This window comes from Anomaloglossus baeobatrachus, chromosome 2, assembly GCF_048569485.1.
Source record: "Anomaloglossus baeobatrachus isolate aAnoBae1 chromosome 2, aAnoBae1.hap1, whole genome shotgun sequence".
Taxonomy (NCBI): Eukaryota; Metazoa; Chordata; class Amphibia; order Anura; family Aromobatidae; genus Anomaloglossus; species Anomaloglossus baeobatrachus.
The window spans coordinates 634381972-634403397 of record NC_134354.1 but is presented as its reverse complement, the minus strand read 5'-3'; the positions used below and the strand labels follow the sequence as shown (position 1 = coordinate 634403397).

Genomic DNA, 21426 nt, shown 5'->3' with positions numbered 1-21426 from the left:
CCAATGCAGGCTGAAGAGGCGATAATGGTTGAGTGAATAAAGATGGAAGCTGCTGCTGGCTGACCCAGACTTCGAGACAACAGCAGCTATCGGTTCTCATATAATAACTTCAGACAGCAGGAGAAAAGCAGGTTTGAATACCGCGCCAAACCACAGGACTCCAGATGATGTAAGTAAGTCTCTTTTTTCTTTATTTACACAGGTCTACACGTTTCAAGGACATCTCCGTCCTCTTCCTCAGGATGTTGCACAGAGAATACTATACAGTATTCTCTGTGCATTGTCCTGAGGAAGAGGACTGAGATGTTTTTGAAACGCATAGATCTGTGTAAATAAAGAAAAGAGATTTACTTACATCATCTGGAGTCCTGTGATTTGGCGCGGTATTCAAACCTGCTTTTCTCCTGCTGTCTGAAATTACTCCTTGCCGTGGGACCGCTGCCTTCCACGTTACTTATATGCTGTCAAAGGGGTTGTGACTGGCACAACCACACCAGGTGAGTGTTCCTGTTAACATTCACCCCCCCCCCATTGTCATACCGGGTAAGACCCTATTGCGCCTTATCTTTCCACAGCTTTTCTTGCATATAATAACTTCAGCAGAGCTTAATTGTGTGGTCAGAGATTTGTCTTTATAAATGAGTCAGGCAGAACGTCTTGGATTAAGGTTACAAGGGTGGAATCTGTTCAAGCAAGTTACAAAATTTCAATATTTTGATGTCATGAAGAATTAAAAAAAAATAAATGTTTTAGTCACGTTTACAGGATCACTTTTTTTGAGTGATATTGATGGGCTGGACTGCCCTGACATCACGTCGATAGCAGAAGAAATCCCATACCTGTGCTGTGCCTTGACCACCAGCTGCCTGAGCATTCACATTGAATCTGGGTGTACGTCTCCAGCTTCATTTCCTATATGCGCATACTCCAGATCCGCTGTGAGTGCGTGATCACAACATGCACATAGCCTTTGACTCACAGCGGCTGGAAGAGGGGATGGAGCTCTACCCTCGAGCTCTACCCTCGAGCTCTACCCTCGAGCTCTACCCTCGAGCTCTACCCTCGAGCTCTACCCTCGAGCTCTACCCTCGAGCTCTACCCTCATCTCGTCGTTTAACGTTTACAAATCTTTGAAGTGCAACAAGTCACTTAAAATACATTTCCTTCATTCACACTCAAACTTTTTTTTTTCCCCCAACAAATCTCAGTGTTGTTCTTGAGGAACATGGGGAAAGATTTTGTAAAGACATTGCTCAGATGATGAATGGAGTCGGTCAACAATCTCATCTGACAGCAATTGTGAATGAAACTTCATGGCAAAAGATTGATGACTTTAGCATACAGTATGCCGCTCCAGACGTGATGGTGTAAAATTAATTATTGCATGATTCTGACAAACCTTACGTGATAGAGCTGTTCTGAAGTTATTTCTGATCTCTGCATGAAATGGACTTTTAGATTCCACCAGTTAGCAAGGAGTTTTTCTGATCAGCTGCAATACATATGAAAGAGGGGTGAACGTGTCACATTCCGCTAGAGCCATATATGATGCCTTATGCCAGATCCCAGCTGTTGACCACTGATCGGCATTATACACACCGATCGACAAGCGCTTCCTGGTTTGTTCCGACAATCTGACCAGATTTCTATGCACAGAGAACGATTAACCCGATCACTCCAACTACATTTCATATTACCTGGTTACTCAAGACAATGTGACAATGTGCTGTAGAGAATGATTGATTATTAAGCAATAATTAATTATTATTAAGGCTTAAAAAACCCCCAAAACTTTTTGACCCAAAGAACAGGCATCTACATGGTCCCTTAGTCTATGTATTACGTTATTTATTATGTGTGGTGAAATGCTGAGAAGATGTATAGCAGCAAACCCGGGTATTTTACAAGGAGCTCTAATAAAAAGCATGAGGATAATGATGGTAACCGATTTTTGATGCAAAATTAAGTAATATTATTTCTTTTTCTCTTCTCAGATTGTGCCCTTCTAATTTTGATCTACCTTGACAATGGTAGATGTTGGAAAATGGCCAATATTTGCACTTTGTCCTCAAGAAGATCTGAAGCTGATTAGAAAGGCTTGTGTCTTCGGTTCTGGAAATGAAGTGTTATACATCACAAAAAATGATGAAGTAAAGTAGACACATTATTTATGTTCATTCACATTGACAAAAATGCCAAAGCTACATAGGGCCTGTTAGTTATTTCCACTCACAGTTCATTAGTGACATTTTGTATTGGTGCAATTGAATTCATTCTTGCCATTACAATTCCTGTGATTTTTATATCTGATCAGATTTATAAATTGGGCCTGCACTGACATTGGCTGTCATCACTATATAGTCTGACAACTGAATGTAGAAGCTGTAGGACCTCCTCGTGATGTGGTAATGTGGGATTCAGACCATCAGGGATTGCAGGCAGGCTTGCATCCTTCACAGGAGATTCCTAGTGTTATTCCTAGTAGGTATCTCAGTCTTCCCCAGTGGGTGTATAAACCAGTTCAGCTAATAAATTCTGTGTTGCCCTGAGTACTAATTCCCATTTCATCTTTTGTTTTCAAAACTCATTGGAGCAGATTTACTAAAACATTCTTATTTTTAAACCATGTCAGCTTAGACTTGGGCTTTAACAAATCTGCCAAAATCCCATTGGTTCATGCTGTTGGTAGATTTTTTTAGGGTGTCCTGTCCAAATTAATCGCACCGGTTAGTTGGCTTATATCATTGCAGAAATTGCATGCACCGTGATATATTCACCCACATATCTTGCTAACAAATCCACTACACTCTCCCATGAAACTACAATTTTTTTTATGCGTGACAAACCACAAAGTGCACTAACACATCATATGTACTAAGATATACAGTTAGGTCCAGAAATATTTGGACAGTGACACAGTTTTCGCGAGTTGTGCTCTGCATGCCACCACATTGGATTTGAAATGAAACAGAATTCAAGTGCAGATTGTAACGTTTAATTTGAAGGTTTGAACAAAAATATCTGATAGAAATTTTAGGAATTGTACACATTTCTTTACAAACACTCCACATTTTAGGAGGTCAAAAGTAATTGGACAAATAAACCAAACCCAAAAAAATTTTTTTATTTTCAATATTTTGTTGCGAATCCTTTGGAGGCAATCACTGCCTTAAGTCTGGAACCCATGGACATCACCAAACGCTGGGTTTCCTCCTTCTTAATGCTTTTCCAGGCCTTTACAGCCGCAGCCTTCAGGTCTTGCTTGTTTGTGGGTCTTTCCGTCTTAAGTCTGGATTTGAGCAAGTGAAATGCATGCTCAATTGGGTTAAGATCTGGTGATTGACTTGGCCATTGCAGAATGTTCCACTTTTTTCCACTCATGAACTCCTGGGTAGCTTTGGCTGTATGCTTGGGGTCATTGTCCATCTGTACTATTAAGCGCCGTCCGATCAACTTTGCGGCATTTGGCTGAATCTGGGCTGAAAGTATATCCCGGTACACTTCAGAATTCATCCGGCTACTCTTGTCTGCTGTTATGTCATCAATAAACACAAGTGACCCAGTGCCATTGAAAGCCATGCATGCCCATGCCATCACGTTGCCTCCACCATGTTTTACAGAGGATGTGGTGTGCCTTGGATCATGTGCCGTTCCCTTTCTTCTCCAAACTTTTTTCTTCCCATCATTCTGGTACAGGTTGATCTTTGTCTCATCTGTCCATAGAATACTTTTCCAGAACTGAGCTGGCTTCATAAGGTGTTTTTCAGCAAATTTAACTCTGGCCTGTCTATTTTTGGAATTGATGAATGGTTTGCATCTAGATGTGAACCCTTTGTATTTACTTTCATGGAGTCTTCTCTTTATTGTTGACTTAGAGACAGATACGCCTACTTCACTGAGAGTGTTCTGGACTTCAGTTGATGTTGTGAACGGGTTCTTCTTCACCAAAGAAAGTATGCAGCGATCATCCACCACTGTTGTCATCCGTGGACGCCCAGGCCTTTTTGAGTTCCCAAGCTCACCAGTCAATTCCTTTTTTCTCAGAATGTACCTGACTGTTGATTTTGCTACTCCAAGCATGTCTGCTATCTCTCTGATGGATTTTTTCTTTTTTTTCAGCCTCAGGATGTTCTGCTTCACCTCAATTGAGAGTTCCTTAGACCGCATGTTGTCTGGTCACAGCAACAGCTTCCAAATGCAAAACCACACACCTGTAATCAACCCCAGACCTTTTAACTACTTCATTGATTACAGGTTAACGAGGGAGACGCCTTCAGAGTTAATTGCAGCCCTTAGAGTCCCTTGTCCAATTACTTTTGGTCCCTTGAAAAAGAGGAGGCTATGCATTACAGAGCTATGATTCCTAAACCCTTTCTCCGATTTGGATGTGAAAACTCTCATATTGCAGCTGGGAGTGTGCACTTTCAGCCCATATTATATTTATATATATATATATATATATATATACATATATATATATATATATATATATATATATATATATATATATATATATAATTGTATTTCTGAACATGTTTTTGTAAACAGCTAAAATAACAAAACTTGTGTCACTGTCCAAATATTTCTGGACCTAACTGTATGGTGATGTTAAATATGTGAAGTTTAAAGGGAATCTGTCAGCATGTTTTTGCTATCCTATCTGAGAGCAGCATAATCTAGGCAAAGAGATCCTGAATAGAGATGAGCGAACCCTTAGATGTTTGGTTGTGCGCGTGCAGCCAAACCGTACTACTACAGGTTCATACGTGTCCCGAACCACAATGGAACTCACTGATATGCAGTGTGGGTCTCTCTGACCAAATAAATCCAGCCGCTTCTCTCCACCCACATGCAGCCACTCATAAGCAGATCACTTCTGAGGGTGGGTGGCTAAGGTTTTTCCTTTTCTTTTTTTTTTTTTTTTTTTTCTTCTTCTTTGGTGCACACTACATCTGATCATGCTGTTGTTACTCTCAGTGCGAGCCATTCAAACAATGCAAGTGGCTCGTACAGGGCAGAGCACTGAGCGTACCCAAGCACAGCGCTGCTCGTGTGAGTGAAGTTCATACGTAAAGCACCTGAAGTATGGTGTGTGTGGTTTTCTATTTTTTATTTTTCTTTAAAAAAAAGTTAGCGTTCGGCCTAAAACCGAACACTGAGCCTCCGATTTGCTCATCTCTAATCCTCAGTCCAACCATGTATCACATAGAATACTGGATGGAGTGGTCCTGACACCATCATAAGTTTTAGATTTAGCAATCTAGCATAGCTGAGAGCAGACCTCATCCACAGCAGGCTCCATAGAGATTATACATTGACAATGAGATGCCAATTGGAGGAAAGGGCATGCCAGACTGCTGTGCGTGTGACGTTGTAGTCCGACTCCGAGCAAAGATAAGTCCTAGTACTTAAACAAATTATAGCAAATAAACAGATCAGTCCTTGACATGACAGGTATCCTTGAATTCTATGTTTTAACCCTTGCAACATGCTGCCTTCAGCTTACATAGCAAAAACCTGCTGACAGATTCCCTTTAAACTGCATTATAGCTATATAGAACATAGTTTAATTGTTTTTAAGGTTGACCCTGTTACACATAAGTTCCCCTAATTCCATTATTCTCATTTTATGTACTAACCTTTGGTGTGGCGCTGTATCAAACGACTTTGAAAAATCCATATAGACGATATCCAATTCATTTCCTTGGTCTAGCCTGAAACTTACCACCTCAGATTAGTTTGAGAGGACCGATCCCTCATAACCCCATGTTGATAATGTGTGATGAGGTTATTCTTCTTGAGATACTGCAGGATAGCATCTGTTTGGAAACCTTCAAGGATTTTATCCACAGTAGAAGTTAAACTTGCCAGCCTATAATTTCCATGTTGAGATTTTGTCCCATTTTTTAATATTGACTTCTAATTTGTTATACAAATTTAAAGAGCAGGTAGGATCCAGTGCTGTGGATGGGTGAGGCACTGACTGTGTAAATGGATAATGAGTGTGGTGCAAGGTATGGTGATTTTTGCTTGGGAAAAAAAAGTGAGTTTTGGGGCATATAGCATAGTATTTCACTGCATGTGTATTCATTATTTGAAGCCCAATGTCTCTACAGCATCATCTATAAGTAACGTGGCCTGTAGGTTGGCATCTTAAGCAGGTCACTATATTCACAATGAGTGGCAGACGATAATCGATCATTTGTCCATCTTTCTGTTAAGTGTGATGAAAGCTGCTGAGCAGATGATGTCATGATATTATAGTAGGTAATGTCATAAGGGGGAAAAAAAATAGAATTATAACACACTTTCTCCTGTCATTCTGATTTGCTGATCATAGCATATAGTTCAGAGTATTACTAGCTTTCTAAAAGAAAAAATTAATTACTAATTTTTCCCACGGAACTTTACCTAAAATCTTCTTTCTTTGATGTTTTTTCCAGGTTTTCGTGATGGGTACTAACAGCAGTGGCTGTTTAGGAACAGGAGATGCCCAGAGTATAATTGAACCTAGATGTCTTAATGTTCTCTCGGGGAAGAAGGTCGCTAGTCTAAGCTGTGGAAGTGGTCCTCATGTTGTAATAGTTACCTCAGGTAGGGATAAATGGAGAAAAAAAATGTAATTTTTTCCTATTATTTTTGCTTGTTGTTCATGAACCGTTTAGCTCAGATGCTATAATGGAAGGCTTTGTCTTGCACTGCATTTTAGGAGAGTAAGGGTATGTGCACACGTTGCTTTTTTTTCCGCGCGGAAAAAAACGCACCCTCTGGCAGAGGGGAGAATTGTAAACAATGCTTTCTTTGTCGCTCCATTGGGAGACCCAGACAATTGGGTGTATAGCTATTGCCTCTGGAGGCCACACAAAGTATTACACTTAAAAGTGTAAGGCCCCTCCCCTTCTGGCTATACACCCCCAGTGGGATCACTGGCTCACCAGTTTTGTGCTTTGTGCGAAGGAGGCAACACATCCACGCATAGCTCCACTTTTTAGTCAGCAGCAGCTGCTGACTATGTCGGATGGAAGAAAAGAGGACACATATAGTGTCCCCAGCATGCTCCCTTCTCACCCCACTGTATGTCGGAGGTGTTTGTAAGGTTGAGGTACCCATTGCGGGTACGGCGGCAGGAGCCCACATGCTGATTCCTTCCCCATCCCTTTTTACAGGGCTCTGGGTGAAGTGGGATTTACCGGTCTCCAGGCACTGAGACCGTGCTCCATCTACAGCCCCTGGAGAAGATGCTGGATGGAGCGGAGTACATCAGGGACATGGCCCTGCTTCCTCAAGGTACTCTGTGTCCCCGTGCATTTGGCGCTCACACCGCAGCATGCTGGGTGTTGTAGTGCGCCGGGGGACATCAGCGCTGCGGCGCCTGTGCCATGGCCTCATTCAGCTTCGCTGAAGCAGGCTCACTTATGGGAATTGGTCGCGCCGGCCGCGGGGACTGCGGCGCGGCTGGCACTTGTGGTGCGCCGGGGACTTCAGCGCGGCCCGCGCTTTTACGGCGGCCGCGCTGATAACTAGAGTCCCTGGCTTTTGCGGCCTGCTTCCGTTCGTTCCCGCCCCCAGACCTGCCAGTCAGGAGAGGGGCGGGACGCTGGCCACTTCTATGAATCGGTCGCGCCGGCCGCTGGGACTGCGGCGCGGCTGGCACTTCTGGTGCGCCGGGGACTTCAGCGCGGCCCGCGCTTTTACGGCGGCCGCGCTGTTAACTCGAGTCCCCGGCTTCTGGGCCTAGTCTCCCTTCGTTACCGCCCACAGCCCTGACAGTCAGGGTAGGGGCGTGACGCTGCATAGAGCAGCGCTGAGAGCTGGAGTATGTTTTGCATACTCCACCCCTCTCACTGTGTGCACTGTGAATCCGGATTCCCGCACTTTCTCAGGCACGCCCACGGCTTCCTTCTCTACAAGGACGCCGGCAGCCATTAGTGTCAGTTTCTGTACGATACAGAGACAAGTGTGGAAGACCCTGGCATTCTGATAGTCACACAATCGCTGCAACAGGCGTTAAGCAGCACCTGTGGTGCTAACCCCACTAGTGCAGAAGTGCACTTATAGATATGCTTGTACTATATACATTGCACTGTTTGGTCGCACGTTGTATATACCCTCCTGGATTATGCGGAGGAGTTATCAGCATATTCTCTGTGTAAAACAAAGGTGCAGAACCACATGTTTTTCTATACAGCTGGTACAGCATGTACGGCTATACGGCCGGCAGGTTACATAGACTCCCATTGTATGCACTAATGGCCAGGGGATGAGGACGGTGTCTGCAGTATTTACTGACAGTTTTTCTGAGACTATGGCTATGATACTAGAAGCCTAGCAGTCCGGACATGTCTCTCACAATATGGGCACTGTTGAATCATTGATCCATGGCCCCCCTCAGTGTGAATAACTAACAGCTCCGGGAATGTCACACGCATCCCAGAGTCACGGCTCTGCACGGACGTCAGTCCCAGACAGCCTAAGCGGGCTCGCTATGAGCGGCCTCGGTTTCATCAGGGTCCTAACAGAAGGACTCGCTGTGTAATGAGGCGGAAGTAGCGGCTCAGGATTCTGATCCTGAGACCGCTCTCAATCTGGATACACCTGATTGTGACGCCATAGTAAATAATCTTATAGCGTCCATCTATAGAATGTGGGTTATTTCTCACAGCTCCTCCAGTGGAGGAGTCAGCTTCACGTATTTTTCTGGACCACTCTGCCTTCAGAGAGGCAGTCCAGGAACACCACGCTTATCCAGATATGCGCTTCTCCAAACGGCTTAGGATACACGTTATCCCTGTCCCCTGACTTGGTCAAGGACTGGACCCAATGTCCCGAGCGGCATCCTCCAATCTCCAGGCTTGTAGCTAGATCCATAGTTGCAGTGGGAGATGGAACTGCAAACTCAAAGATGCCACTGACAGACAGATGGATCTCTGGTCGAAAGCCATCTATGAGGCTGTCGGCGTACCGTTGGCTCCGGCATTCTCTCCCTTGGGGCACTCCAAGCTATTTCAGCTTGTCTTACACAGATTGACACGGTTACACGTACATCTGTGCCGCAGGTGGCATCCTTAACCTCTCAAATGTCTGCATTTGTTTCTTACGCGATTCAGGTTGTCCTGGACTCTGCGAACCGTGCGGCGTTAGCCTCCGCTACTCCGTGTTTTTAAGCAGAGCCTGGTCTGCTCGTTAAGTGAATGGAAGGCAGATTCTGCTTCCAAAAAAGGTTGCCTAACCAGTTGCCTTTTTCTGCTGACCGACTGTTTCGTGAGCGTTGGATGTAACCATTAAACAGTCCAGGGGTAAGGATTCATCCTTTCCTCAGCCCGGACACAACAAACCCCAACAGAGCAAGAGGCAGTCGGGGTTTTCGGCCTTTTCGAGGCTCGGGCAGGTCCCATTTTTCCTCGTCCAATGTGGACTCAAAAGGATCAGAGGAGCTAAGATTCTTAGCGGGCTCAGTCTCGCCCAAAAAAGCGACAGTCTGAAAACCCGCTTCCAAGGCGGCTTCCTCATGACTTGCGGCCTCGGTCGGTAGCAGGCTCTCCCGCCTTGGCGATATTTAGCTGCCATAGGTCAATGACCATTGAGTGTGAGACATTCTGTCTCACGGGTACAGGATAGAGCTCACTTCTCGTCCTCCAACTCGATTCTTCAGAATTTCTCGACCTCCCGGCCGGGCCGCTGCTCTTCTGCAAACAGGGTGCACTCTATAGGCAGAAAGAGTGATGACCCCCGTTCCTCTTCAGGAACAAGGTCACGGTTTTTACCCCAAATTCTTTGCGGTACCTATAACAACGGGCCGTTCCGTCCCGTTCTGGATCTAAAAATGCTCAGCAAGCTCGTGGACACCAGGCGGTTCCGGATGGAATCCCTCCGCCATGTCATCGCCTCAAGGTCCCAAGGATATTTCCTAGCATCATTAGGCATCAAGGATGCTTATCCACACGTGCCGATTGATCCAGAGCACTAGCGTTTCTACGCTTCGTTATAGGAGACGAACACCTTCTGTTCGTAGCTCTACCTTCCGGCTGGCGACAGTCCAACTGGTCTTCGCCAAGGTCAGGGCAGCAGTAGTCACAGTCCTGCACTCTCAGGGTCACTCTGTGGTCCCGTATTTAGACGATCTACTTGTCAAGGCACTCTCTTAAGAAACATGCCAACACTGCCCGAACGTTGCGCTGGAGACTCTCTAGAGTTTTGGGTGGATCATCAACTTTTTAAAGTCAGATCCGACCCCGACCCTATCGATAACATATCTAGGCATAGAGTTTCTTACTCTCTCAGCGATAGTGAAGCTTCCGCTAGACAAACAGCATTCACTACGGGCTGCAAGCTCTTCTTTAAGAACCAGTCGCACACATTGAGACGCCTCATGCACTTCCTACGTAAGATGGTAGCAATGGAGGCAGTTCCTTTCGCGCAGTTTTACTGCGTCCACTACAATGGGACATTCTCCGCCAATGGGACGAGGAGTCGACGTCCCTCAACAGAGTCGTCGTTCTTTCTCAGGCGGCCAAGGAATCTCTACGGTGGTGGCTTCTTCTCACCTCTTGGTCAAAAAGAAGGTCCTTCCTATCCCCATCCGGGGCGATAGTTACGACAGACGCGAGTCTATCAGGGTGGGGAGCAGTTTTTCTCCACTACAGCGCTCAGGGTACGTGGACTCAGCAACAGTCCACTCTTCAGATCAATGTTCTTGAACACAGAGCAGTGTATCTTGCCCTACAAACCTTCCAACAGCGGCTGGAAAGGAAGCATATCCGACTTCAGTCGGACAGCTCCACAGCGGTGGCATACATCAACCACCAAGGAAGAACGCGCAACCGGCAAGCCTTCCAGGAAGTCCGGCAGGTTCTGATGTGGGTGGAAGACACGGCATCCACCATATCCACAATTCACATCCCAAGTGTGGAAACTAGGAAGCTGACTTCCTAAGTCGCTGAGGTGTGGCCGAAAGAGTATGGTCTCCTCACCCGGACGGGTTTCAGGAGATCTGGCGCCGCTGACAGAGGCCGGACGTCGATCTAATGGCGTCACGGCACAACAACAATGTGCCAGCTTCATGGCACGGTTTCACAATCATCGAGCTCTGGCGGCAAACGCCTTAGTTCAGCATTGGTCGCAGTTCCAGCTACCTTAGGTGCCACCTCTGGCATTGTTGCCCAGAGTACTGCGCTAGATCAAGACCGACTGCGGCCGCGCCATCCTCGTCGCTACAAATTGGCCGAGGATGTTGTGGTACTCGGTTCTGTGGTGCCTCACGGTAGGCTAACCGGGGGCACTACCAGACCAATCAGACTGGCTGTCTCAAGGGCCATTCTTCCATTTGAATTCTACGGCCCTCAACCGGATGGTGTGGCATTGAGTCCTGGAACCTAGTGTCGTCAGGATTACCTCAGGACGTGGTTGCCACCATGAGACAGGCTAGCATACCAACGTCCGCCAAGATTGACCACAGGACGTGGAAGATGTTCTTATCTCGGTGCGCGGCGCAGGGTGTTTCTCCCTGGCCGGTTGCATCGTCTATGTTTCCTTCCTTCCTGCAATCTAGGTAGGAAAATGGGTTGTCGCTCAGTTCCCTTTAGGGACAAGTCTCAGCGCTATCTGTATTTTTTTCAGAAACGACGACTTCCTCAGGTACGCACGTTCCTACGGGGAGTTTGTCTTCTCAGCACTCCGTACAAGCGGCCGTTAGAGCCCTGAGATCTGAACAAGGTTCTAATTGCTCTCCAGATGCCGCCTTTCGAGCCTTTGAAGGATGTCTCCCTTCCCGTTTTTCACGGGAAGTGGCCTTCTAGTAACGGTCTCGTCTCATAGGAGAGTTTCCGAGCTAGCAACGCTCTCATACAAACTCCCTTCCTGGTCCTTCACCAGGACAGGGTAGTTCTGCGTCCGGTTCCGGAATTTCTCCCTAAGGTGGTATCCCATTTTCATATCAATCAGGATATCACCTCACCTTCTTTGTGTCCTCGTCCAGTCCATCAATTTCAGAAAGATTTGCATCTGTTGGTTCTGGTGAGAGCACTCAGGTTCTACTTCCCGCATGGCGCTCCTGCGCCACCCGGATGCACTCTTTGTCCTTGTCGCTGGTCGGCGTAAACAGTCGCAAGCTTCCAAATCCACCCTTGCTCGGGGGATCGAGGAACCAATTCTTGAAACCTACAGTTCTACTGGGCTTCTGGTTCTCTCAAGGCCGAAGGCCCATTCTACCAGAGCCGTGGGTGCATCCTGGGCATTACGGCACCAGGCTACGGCTCAGCAGGTGTGTCAGGCACCCACCTGGTCGAGTCTACTTACTTTTACCAAGCATTATCAGATGCATACCTACGCTTCGGCAGACGCCAGCCTAGGTAGATAAGTCATTCAGGCGGCGGTTGGCCACCTGTAGGAGAGGGCCGTTTGACGGCCCTATCATGAGGTATTCTTTTACCCACCCAGGGATTGCTTTTGGACATCCCAATTGTCTGGGTCTCCCAATGGAGCGACAAAGAAGAAGGGAATTTTGTTTACTTACCGTAAATTCCTTTTCTTCTAGCTCCAATTGGGAGACCCAGCACCCGCCCTGTTTTCTCTGGGTTTTTCTGTTTTTTCGGGTACACATGTTGTTCATGTGGTATGGTTCAGTTCTCCGATGTTTCCTCGGATTGAATTGGTCTTTAAACCAGTTATTGGCTTTCCTCCTTCTTGCTTTGGCACTAAAACTGGTGAGCCAGTGATCCCACTGGGGGTGTATAGCCAGAAGGGGAGGGGCCTTACACTTTTAAGTGTAATACTTTGTGTGGCCTCCAGAGGCAATAGCTATACACCCAATTGTCTGGGTCTCCCAATTGGAGCTAGAAGAAAAGGAATTTACGGTAAGTAAACAAAATTCCCTTCTTTTGAGAAACAACGCATCGAAAACGCATGCGTTTTTCATGCGTTTTTCATGCGTTTTTCATGCGTTTTTCATGCGTTTTTTTAGGTGCGTTTTTTAAGACTTGTCAATGATAATAAAGTTGGTTGAACACAGACCTTTGGAAAAAAAAAACCTGTGATGTCATTTCCTTCTCCACATTCTGTTTGGATAAATGGGAGCGCTTGGAATGGAAGGAGCACCATTTGAATTTTGGAAAAGTTGAAATAAACTTCGCGCACCAAGCCCCTTAGGTACCTATACGTCAGAAAACCCCCACAAGTGACCCCATTTTGGAATCTGCACCCATCAAGGATTTTATTCAGGAGTATATTAAGCATTTTGAATCCACAGCTACTTCCCCCAAAATGTTGCTGTAGCAACAATATTCTCACTTTTAGGCCCGCTTCACATGTCAGTGAAAAACACTGACGTTTTTCACTGGCGTGTAAAACACGCACATGTCCCTCCGTGTGCCGTGAATCACGGCACACGTGGGTTGTCTAAGTGCAATCCGGGCTCCGTTCTCCGTGGCCCGTGATTGCACTTAGAGATTAACTCACCTGCACCCGCTCCCGCTCTCCATGGTGCTGATCGCTCACGCGGTGCAGCATCCGGCCGGCGCTGACCCCCGCAGCAGCTGCTTCCGGGTTGGCTGTGTTGTGCATCATGAATATGCGCGACAATAATGAGCCGGCACAGAAGGAACAGGGAGGACGGGCTGCAGAGGACATCACTGGAGCCGGGTGAGTTAAAATGTTTTTTATTTTAAAAGCACGTTTTTTTCTGGCACGTGTTTCACGGATCACACCACTGCGTGGTCCGTGGGACATCAGTGATGCCAGAAAAAAATGGACATGTCTCCGTGCGGCAATCACGCACACGCGGGTACGCCGCATGGAGACACGTGCAGTGAAAAATCACTGACGTGTGAGCAGACCCATTCATTATAATGTGTCCGCGTATGTCAGTGATTCTGGTACGTTTAAAAAAAAGCACAAACGTCCCAGAATCACTGACGTGTGAAAGGGGCCTAAGGCTATGTGGCCATGATCCAGCGACACGGCGTCCAGTACACAGTGTCAGCCTCCTGCAGCTGCCCATGCCCACGATTTGGGTTCAGGCTGCTGTGGAGCTCTATACTACCTGCAGAGAACACTCGTCTCCGCAGCATAAATTGACATGCTGAGGCTCAGGAAGCCACGCCACCGGTCAGTTTATGCTGCGGAGAAAAGAAGCACAGTGGGCATGGGATCTCCAAAAATCCTTCCACTGTGCTTCTACTGCACAACGCAGCGTTATGGACGCAGGGAAAACACTCTGCGCCCATAACGCTGCAAACCCTGATTGTGGACACACAGCCTAAAAAGCGTCAATGGATGAAGGGATGTCAAATATATAGAACGTCCTACCCCCGCCAGCATATTCTAAGCTGGCACCTTTAGTACCTTTCATGTGGCACTAAAGGGTGCCTAGCTTAGTATTTATCCAATAAAAAAAAAAAAAAAAAATGAAAAGAATGGCGTGGGGTCCCCCCTATTTTTGATAGCCAGTCAGGGTAAAGCAGACAGCTGTAGCCTGCAAACCACAGCTGGCAGCTTCATCTTGGCTGGTGATCAATTTGGAGGGCTCCCCATGTTTTTTTTTTTTATTTATAAATAAAGAATAAAAAAAAAAATAACGTGGGGTCCCCCCAAATTAGATCACCAGCCAAGGTGAAGCTGACAGCTGGGGTCTGGTATTCTCAGGGTGGGAAGAGCCATGGTTATTGGACTCTTCCCAGCCTAAAAATAGCAGGCCGCAGCCGCCCCAGAAGTGGCGCATCCATTAGATGCGCCAATCCTGGCGCTTCGCCCCAACTCATCCCGCGCCCTGGTGCGTTGGCTAACGGGGTAATAAATGGGGTTGATACCAGATGTGTAATGTCACCTGGCATCAAGCCCAGCAATTAGTGATGTCACGGCGTCTATCAGACACCCGACATAACTAATTGACAGTAAACAAAAGCAAAAAAAGACAACAAAAAATGTTTTATTAGAAAAAACACTCCCCAAATCATTCCCTTGTTCTCCAATTTAATTAAAAAAAATGGGTCCGCAGAAATCCATATGGATGTCCCACGTCGCCTCTGGACCTTCTAGAATATGGGGGCACGTTCAGGAAACGTATCCCCCATTTTCTAGGAGGGCAGACCCTCCATTTGAGGAGAGTGGGTGCAAAAATCTGCACCCACTCTCCCCGGGTCACAGCTGCAGACTGCGAGCAGCCAGCACAGCTCACACTGAACACTGTGCTGGCTGTCAGCTGCTCTGCACGTGACCGGCCAGCGTGCACTGTGAAGGAGGAAGGGGGCCGCGGGGGATCAGCGCTGCGACCGGACAGGTATGTATGACACCGGGGGGAATTGGGGTGAACGGGCAGGGCCTGGGGAACAGTTTTCTGTCGCATGTGTTATTGCACATGCGACAGAAATCATAGGAGCAGGGCGGCCGGTGCGCTACTGTGCGCGCGGCCATGTTGGATTTTCGGGAGGGGGGTCGGGGGTCGGGGCGGGCACTTTGGCGACACCGGGGGCTTTGCCAGGAAGTGAGGTCAACAGGAAACCTCTTGACCTCACTTCCAGGTAAATGCCTGCGTTCTGGCGTGCCGACAAAGGCCGCGGACCGCAACAAAAAAGCAGGTCCATGCGTTGTGGCTGCGTTCTGACCCACATCATTGATTTCAATGGGGGAGAGAACGCAGCCACAACGCACAAAAGAAGTGACATGCTGCTTTTCTTTCCGCACCGATTTTTTGGCATCCAAAACGCTGCGGAAAGAAACGCAGCATGTGCACTGATTTTTCAGCTTTCCCATACACTTTGCTGGGAAAGCTGAACGCATGCAATTTGCCACTGAAACGCTGCGGTTCAAAACGCAGCGTTTCCGCGGTAAAAAACGCAACGTGTGCACACAGCCTAAGGGGTACTTTGCACACTACGACATCGCAGGTGCGATGTCTGTGGGGTCAAATAGAAAGTGACGCACATCCGGCGTCGCTGTCGACATCGCAGTATGTGAATCCTTTTACATACGATTAACGAGCGCAAAAGCGTCGTTATCGTATGATCGGTGTAGGGTCCGACATTTCCATAATTTTGCAGCAGCGATGGTACGATGTTGTTCCTCGTTCCAGCAGGCAGCACACATCGCTGTGTGTGAAGCCGCAGGAGCGAGGAACAACACCTTACCTGCGTCCACTGGCTATGCGGAAGGAAGGAGGTGGGCGGGATGTTTACGTCCCGCTCATCTCCGCCCCTCCGCTTCTATTGGCTGCCTGCCGTGTGACGTCGCTGTGACCCCGCACGACCCGCCCACTTAGGAAGGAGGAGGTTTGCCAGCCAGAGCGACATCGCAGGGCAAGTAAGTGCATGTGAAGCTGCCGTAGCGATAATGTTTGCTACGGCAGCAATCACAAGATATCGCTGCTGCGACGGGGGCGGGGACTATCGCGCACGGCATCGCAGCATTGGCTTGCGATGTCGTAGTGTGCAAAGTGCCCCTTAGGCTACATGTGTGCACGTTGCAAAAATTTTGTATAACAAATCTGCACCTTCTGGCAGAATTTTTTTTCCTTTTGGCGCATTTTTGTGCCTTGTTTTTTTTTTTTTTTTTGTTTTTAATTGAAGTCAATGGGTAGAAGGATAAAAAATACACCAAGAATTGACATGCTGCAAATTATTTTCTGCACGAAATATGCAAGGAAAAAATAAGCGTGCGCACAGCACTTCAGAATTCTCATTGACTTTGCTGGGATAAAGTTTAGACATCCAGCTTTGGGCCACAATCTGCATAAGAAATGCACTGTGCGCTGAGCACTTTAGGTTAATTTTAGCTGACTAGTAAACATGCATGTGATTGTACCAATATTTTCCTGATTGCTTCCACCGTTGAGGGTCTCTGGCAGCAGTTTATTGTCCTCTCGCTGTTAATGATGATGCATGCATTGTCAGCCAAGTTTGTTTTGTTTGTTTTTTTTTTTAAAATCATGAACTATGTTAAAGAAAAAATAGAATTCAGGCAATTTTTACACAGGCCACTGGGGCTATTCTACACTTTTGGTTTATTCAGGAAATACACATGGATATTAGCCACAATGAACAGACTCTGACCCTACTTGTATTCAAGCATTTAAAGGGAATCTGTCATTAGGCTTTCATTTGGCTTTTGCTAGTTAATCCGAGAGCAGCATAACGTAGCGATAGTCTGATTGCAGTTATATCACTTTTTCTGCAGCTTGTTGTAGTTTCTGTATCATCCGTGTTTTATCACCTGAGATTATCACTGCCATAAGCCAGACCAGCTAAACTGGTTAACTTTGCTCCTCTACCGATTGGCTGATTCCTGTATAAACTGTGCATTGTCAGCAAGTTGTCAATCAGTGAGGTAGGCGGCGTTATACAGAGCTCATCTTTCTGACTATTGCTACTTGCTACATCTGTAACATATGTCACACCCGGGCAGTAGGTCCAGACCTAGGTGCCAAGCAGTGCTGTGGCTTTTCTGCGGTGTGGTGCAGTTTGGGGTGTCACGGTGCTCCTACCTGGTTCCTGAGATGCCACACCCGTTCCCAATGTACCTGTGTATGAGGTAGGTAGATGGCAACAAGGCAGACCGCACCTTGGTATGAACAGTTTATTGCATAACACAATCATGGGTTACATCTTTAGTACCTGACATTAGCCGCTCTTGTCACCTGCTCATCACCTCCAGCTCAGCTTGTCTCAACTGCCAACTGTCATCTCTCCCTGGTTACCATAGTGACCAGGCTATAGAGCATATTGATCAAACATCCTCCAATACAGTCCCTTGCCATCACATACCACCACCTGCTGGTCTTCAGTGGTATTACAGAGCAACAACATACAGTACATTTGCCAGAATGACACCAGGCAAGACTTTAAACCATACATTATTCTATGAATAATACTCCTATGAATGCAGAAACGTTTGTAATGGCTCCTTCTTGGTCATTACATAATCCCTTGCAGACGAACCAAGCCGCCCTCCGCTTGCCCAAGAGGTCTCTGCTAAATACATAATTAGGCATTCTCCAGTAACCACATGAAAAGAATGCCTTTGTCCTATCGTACTGCAACATTAGGATTTTCCTGTTACTGGTGTTCCAGAGCTTCACTTGAGTTTATGAGACTATGCTTCATGCTAGTTGTAACTCCCATGTATGCTAAGTGCCACATCTCATACCCAGTTCCCTGAGTAGGCTCTGACTAAAGTGTATTTTACTTCTTACCAGTACAGTGGAACCTTGGATTACGAGCACAATTCGTTCCAGAAGTGGGCTCTTAAACCAAGTTACTCTTTATATCAAAGCAAATTTTCCCATAGGAAATAATTTAAACACAGACAATTCGTTCCACAACCCAAAAATATTTACTGCATTTATACAAACTTATTACAGTAATACAAAATAATGTACTGTATTCATATTAAATTATTACAGGACACTAATACAAAATAATGTACAGTAAAAAACAAAACAAAGTGAACTGCACGTTAGCTTACAATAGAATTGTTGGTGTGCGGAAGATACATTATAGAGAGAAAAAAATGATGTATAAATAATAAATATGACAACCTTTATTCGAGTACAGTACACAAAAACAACACATTACAAATCTATTTTCCCTAGTATAAGGGCAGAAGTAAGCCAAATGTGGGGTAGGAGTACTGCACAGGCAGATTACAATACAAGCAGACAGAGTACAATACTGTATCCACAAATGCAAATTGATAGATATGCAATATAGTATATACTGTACAGTACAATGGTATACAGTATACAGTACATTTGTACAGAAATTTACCTCCAGAGCAGGTCAGAGCAAAGTGAAAGGACGGAACCGTGGAAGTGTACACAGGGAGTATTTGCTCTTATTGCAAAGCATTGCTCTTAAACCAAGTTACAATTTTTTTAAAAAGCTTTGCTTGTCTTGCAAAACGCTCTCAAACCAAGTTACTCTTAAACCAAGGTTCCACTGTACTAGTGTTTCATGGCAAAGACAAGTCTAGTGGACTTGTCATGTCTTTGCGCTAGTAAGAACACAAGGAGTGTGAGGGACATGGTTATCCCAACCACTTAATCTATTGAACCAATCTACCTTCAGAAGGGTGTCATGATACAGTTATCCCCTCAAGTGCATCAAAGCTTGTAATTACTCTAAACGCTTCATCACCTTGCTAGCTTCTAGTGTATATTCGTGCCTGCTTGTGACCTAGCCCGTAGGCAAGTACTTTTCCTAGGATTCTAGCTGCACAGTAACATGAAACCATTACAACTTTTCTGTCTCAGTATCTGTATGGGGAAACCTTGAGACAACCAGCACTAAAACCATGGTCTCTTCTTTAGTACCTGCAAAGCCTAGCTATTCTAAAAAACTCATAGCTAGCAAAAAGCCCATATTGCTAGAGCAATGAGTATTTTAGTAACGTGCAATAGATTTTGGACAACCATCACAATATGGCTCCCAAACAGCATAAAGGGTGCTTTACGCGCTGCGTCATCGCTAATGATATATCGTCGGGGTCACATCGTTAGTGACGCACATCCGGCGCCGTTAGCGGCATCGCAGCGTATGACACCAAGGAGCGACAATCAAATAGCGCAAAAACGTGAAAAATCGTTGCTCGTTGACACGTCGCTCCTTTCCCAAATATCGTTGCTGCTGCAGGTACGATGTTGTTCGTTGTTCCTGCGGCAGCACACATCGCTGTGTGTGACACCGCAGGTACGACTAACATCTCCTTACCTGCGTCCACCGGCAATGAGGAAGGAAGGAGGTGGGCGACATGTTCCGGCCGCTCATCTCCGCTCCTCCTCTGCTATTGGACGGCTGCCGTGTGACGTTGCTGTGACGCCGCATGAATCGCCCCCTTAGAAAGGAGGCGGATCGCTGGCCAGAGCGATGTCGCAGGGAAGGTAAGTCCATGTGACGAGTGTTAGCGATGTTGCGCGCCAGGGCAGCGATTTGCCCGTGACGCACAACCAACGGGGGCAGGTATGCTCGCTAGCGATATCGATACCGATATCGCAGCGTGTAAAGTACCCTTAAGAGTCCACACATTGGGCACAAGTACTTGAACTGGATAACTGGGGTTAACGTGTAAAACCAGAAAGACCACAAACAGGGTGCTTTCCAGTGAAAAACAGGATCACAGTGAGCTCAATTATCAGTCTGCGTCCTTTCTCCAAGTACAGGCTTCAAACGTCACTTAACATGTACTTATTGTTAAAGGGTTGACTCTAAACTTTGGGTCTAGACTTCGGAGGAAGAGAAACTCCTTTGCTCTTGGGACAACTCATAACAGTGCAGATAAGAGGGAAGGCGTCCCTTGTTCTCCCTTTGAGATCTTCTCAATCTGTCCTGGCAAACCTCCATCCGAACTGGACTTCTTGCAGGTTCATAATCTTTAAGCGAAGCAACCCTGTCTTCTGGAGAGACAATTTCCTCAATTGAGGGTGGCGAAGGAGCAAGAGGTTGCAGCTGATACACCGCCGGAACAATGCTTGTCGGTATAGGTATCTTCACTAGGATCTGTGGCAAGAATAACAATTGAAGCGGGTCAGGAAGAGAAAACCTCTCAAAGGGAGACCCCCCTTGAAGAAGACAATGACCCACTTGGCTCACTTTCACTTGACAGTTGCTGAGGAATGGGCTCTTGAAGGCACCTTTTTAGCCGCTTACAGTGTACTTTTTGGGTACCTTGGGCCTCTCGATAAATCAGGTAGACTTCAGGAGAGAGATTGTCCCTAACTACATATGGCTCACGCTCACATCTGCTGTCTAGCTTACTGGTAGGGTGAATGTTCTTTAGCCACACTTTATTTCCTGACTGTAAAGGTTCAGCACTGGCATTGAGGTCAAAGTTTTAGTTCTGTCTATATTGAGCCTTTTCAAGTCTAAACTCCACAATTTCTCTGGTGCGGTTTGACCAAATCAGATTGAGAAAGGAGAGGCTCTGAGTCTGGTCCAGAGCATTGTCAGCAGGCAAGTGTCCATGCCTTCCGAACATCAAATAGTCAGGGGTTTATCCAGTGGAGCAGTGGGTGGTATTATTGTAGAGCTACACTAGCTCTGGGAGAAGTCTTGGACCGTCAGTTCGCTTGTGTGGAGGACTGCCTTGAGCATGCTAAGGATTTGGTTCATCTTCTCACACAAACCATTTCTCTGATCATGATAGGCTGTAGTTCTAAGTCTCTTATAATTATATAGTGAACACAGCTCTTGAAACAACTCGAAGGCTGCTCCTTGATCAGTGAGAATCTTTCTAGGGCTCCCATATGGTAAGATGAAACTTTTCCACAAGGCGGTCCGGGACAATGTTTGTCATAACATACATATACCCAGAGCAACTGGGCTCCAGTTTGACATGGTCAATGGCTACAAGCTCCAAGGGGCTCTTGCTTACGATGGGGTGAAAAGGAGCATGCTGATTTTGTCTTTCATCCCTGGCCACAACACAGGTGGGGCACTCTTGAGA

General features: G+C 46.4%; 1 protein-coding gene across 4 annotated transcripts in view; it reads left to right on the top strand.

Moving 5' to 3' along the window:
• RCBTB2 (RCC1 and BTB domain containing protein 2) overlaps positions 1-21426 on the top strand; it is a 98166-nt gene that overhangs the window by 8449 nt on the left and 68291 nt on the right. For all 4 annotated transcript variants that reach the window (XM_075336897.1, XM_075336896.1, XM_075336895.1 and 1 more), the window contains exons 3-4: positions 1995-2150; positions 6444-6594. In XM_075336897.1, the coding sequence (XP_075193012.1) occupies positions 2028-2150; positions 6444-6594 (274 nt within the window). In that variant the 5' untranslated portion in view covers positions 1995-2027. The remainder of the gene's footprint in view (positions 1-1994; positions 2151-6443; positions 6595-21426) is intronic.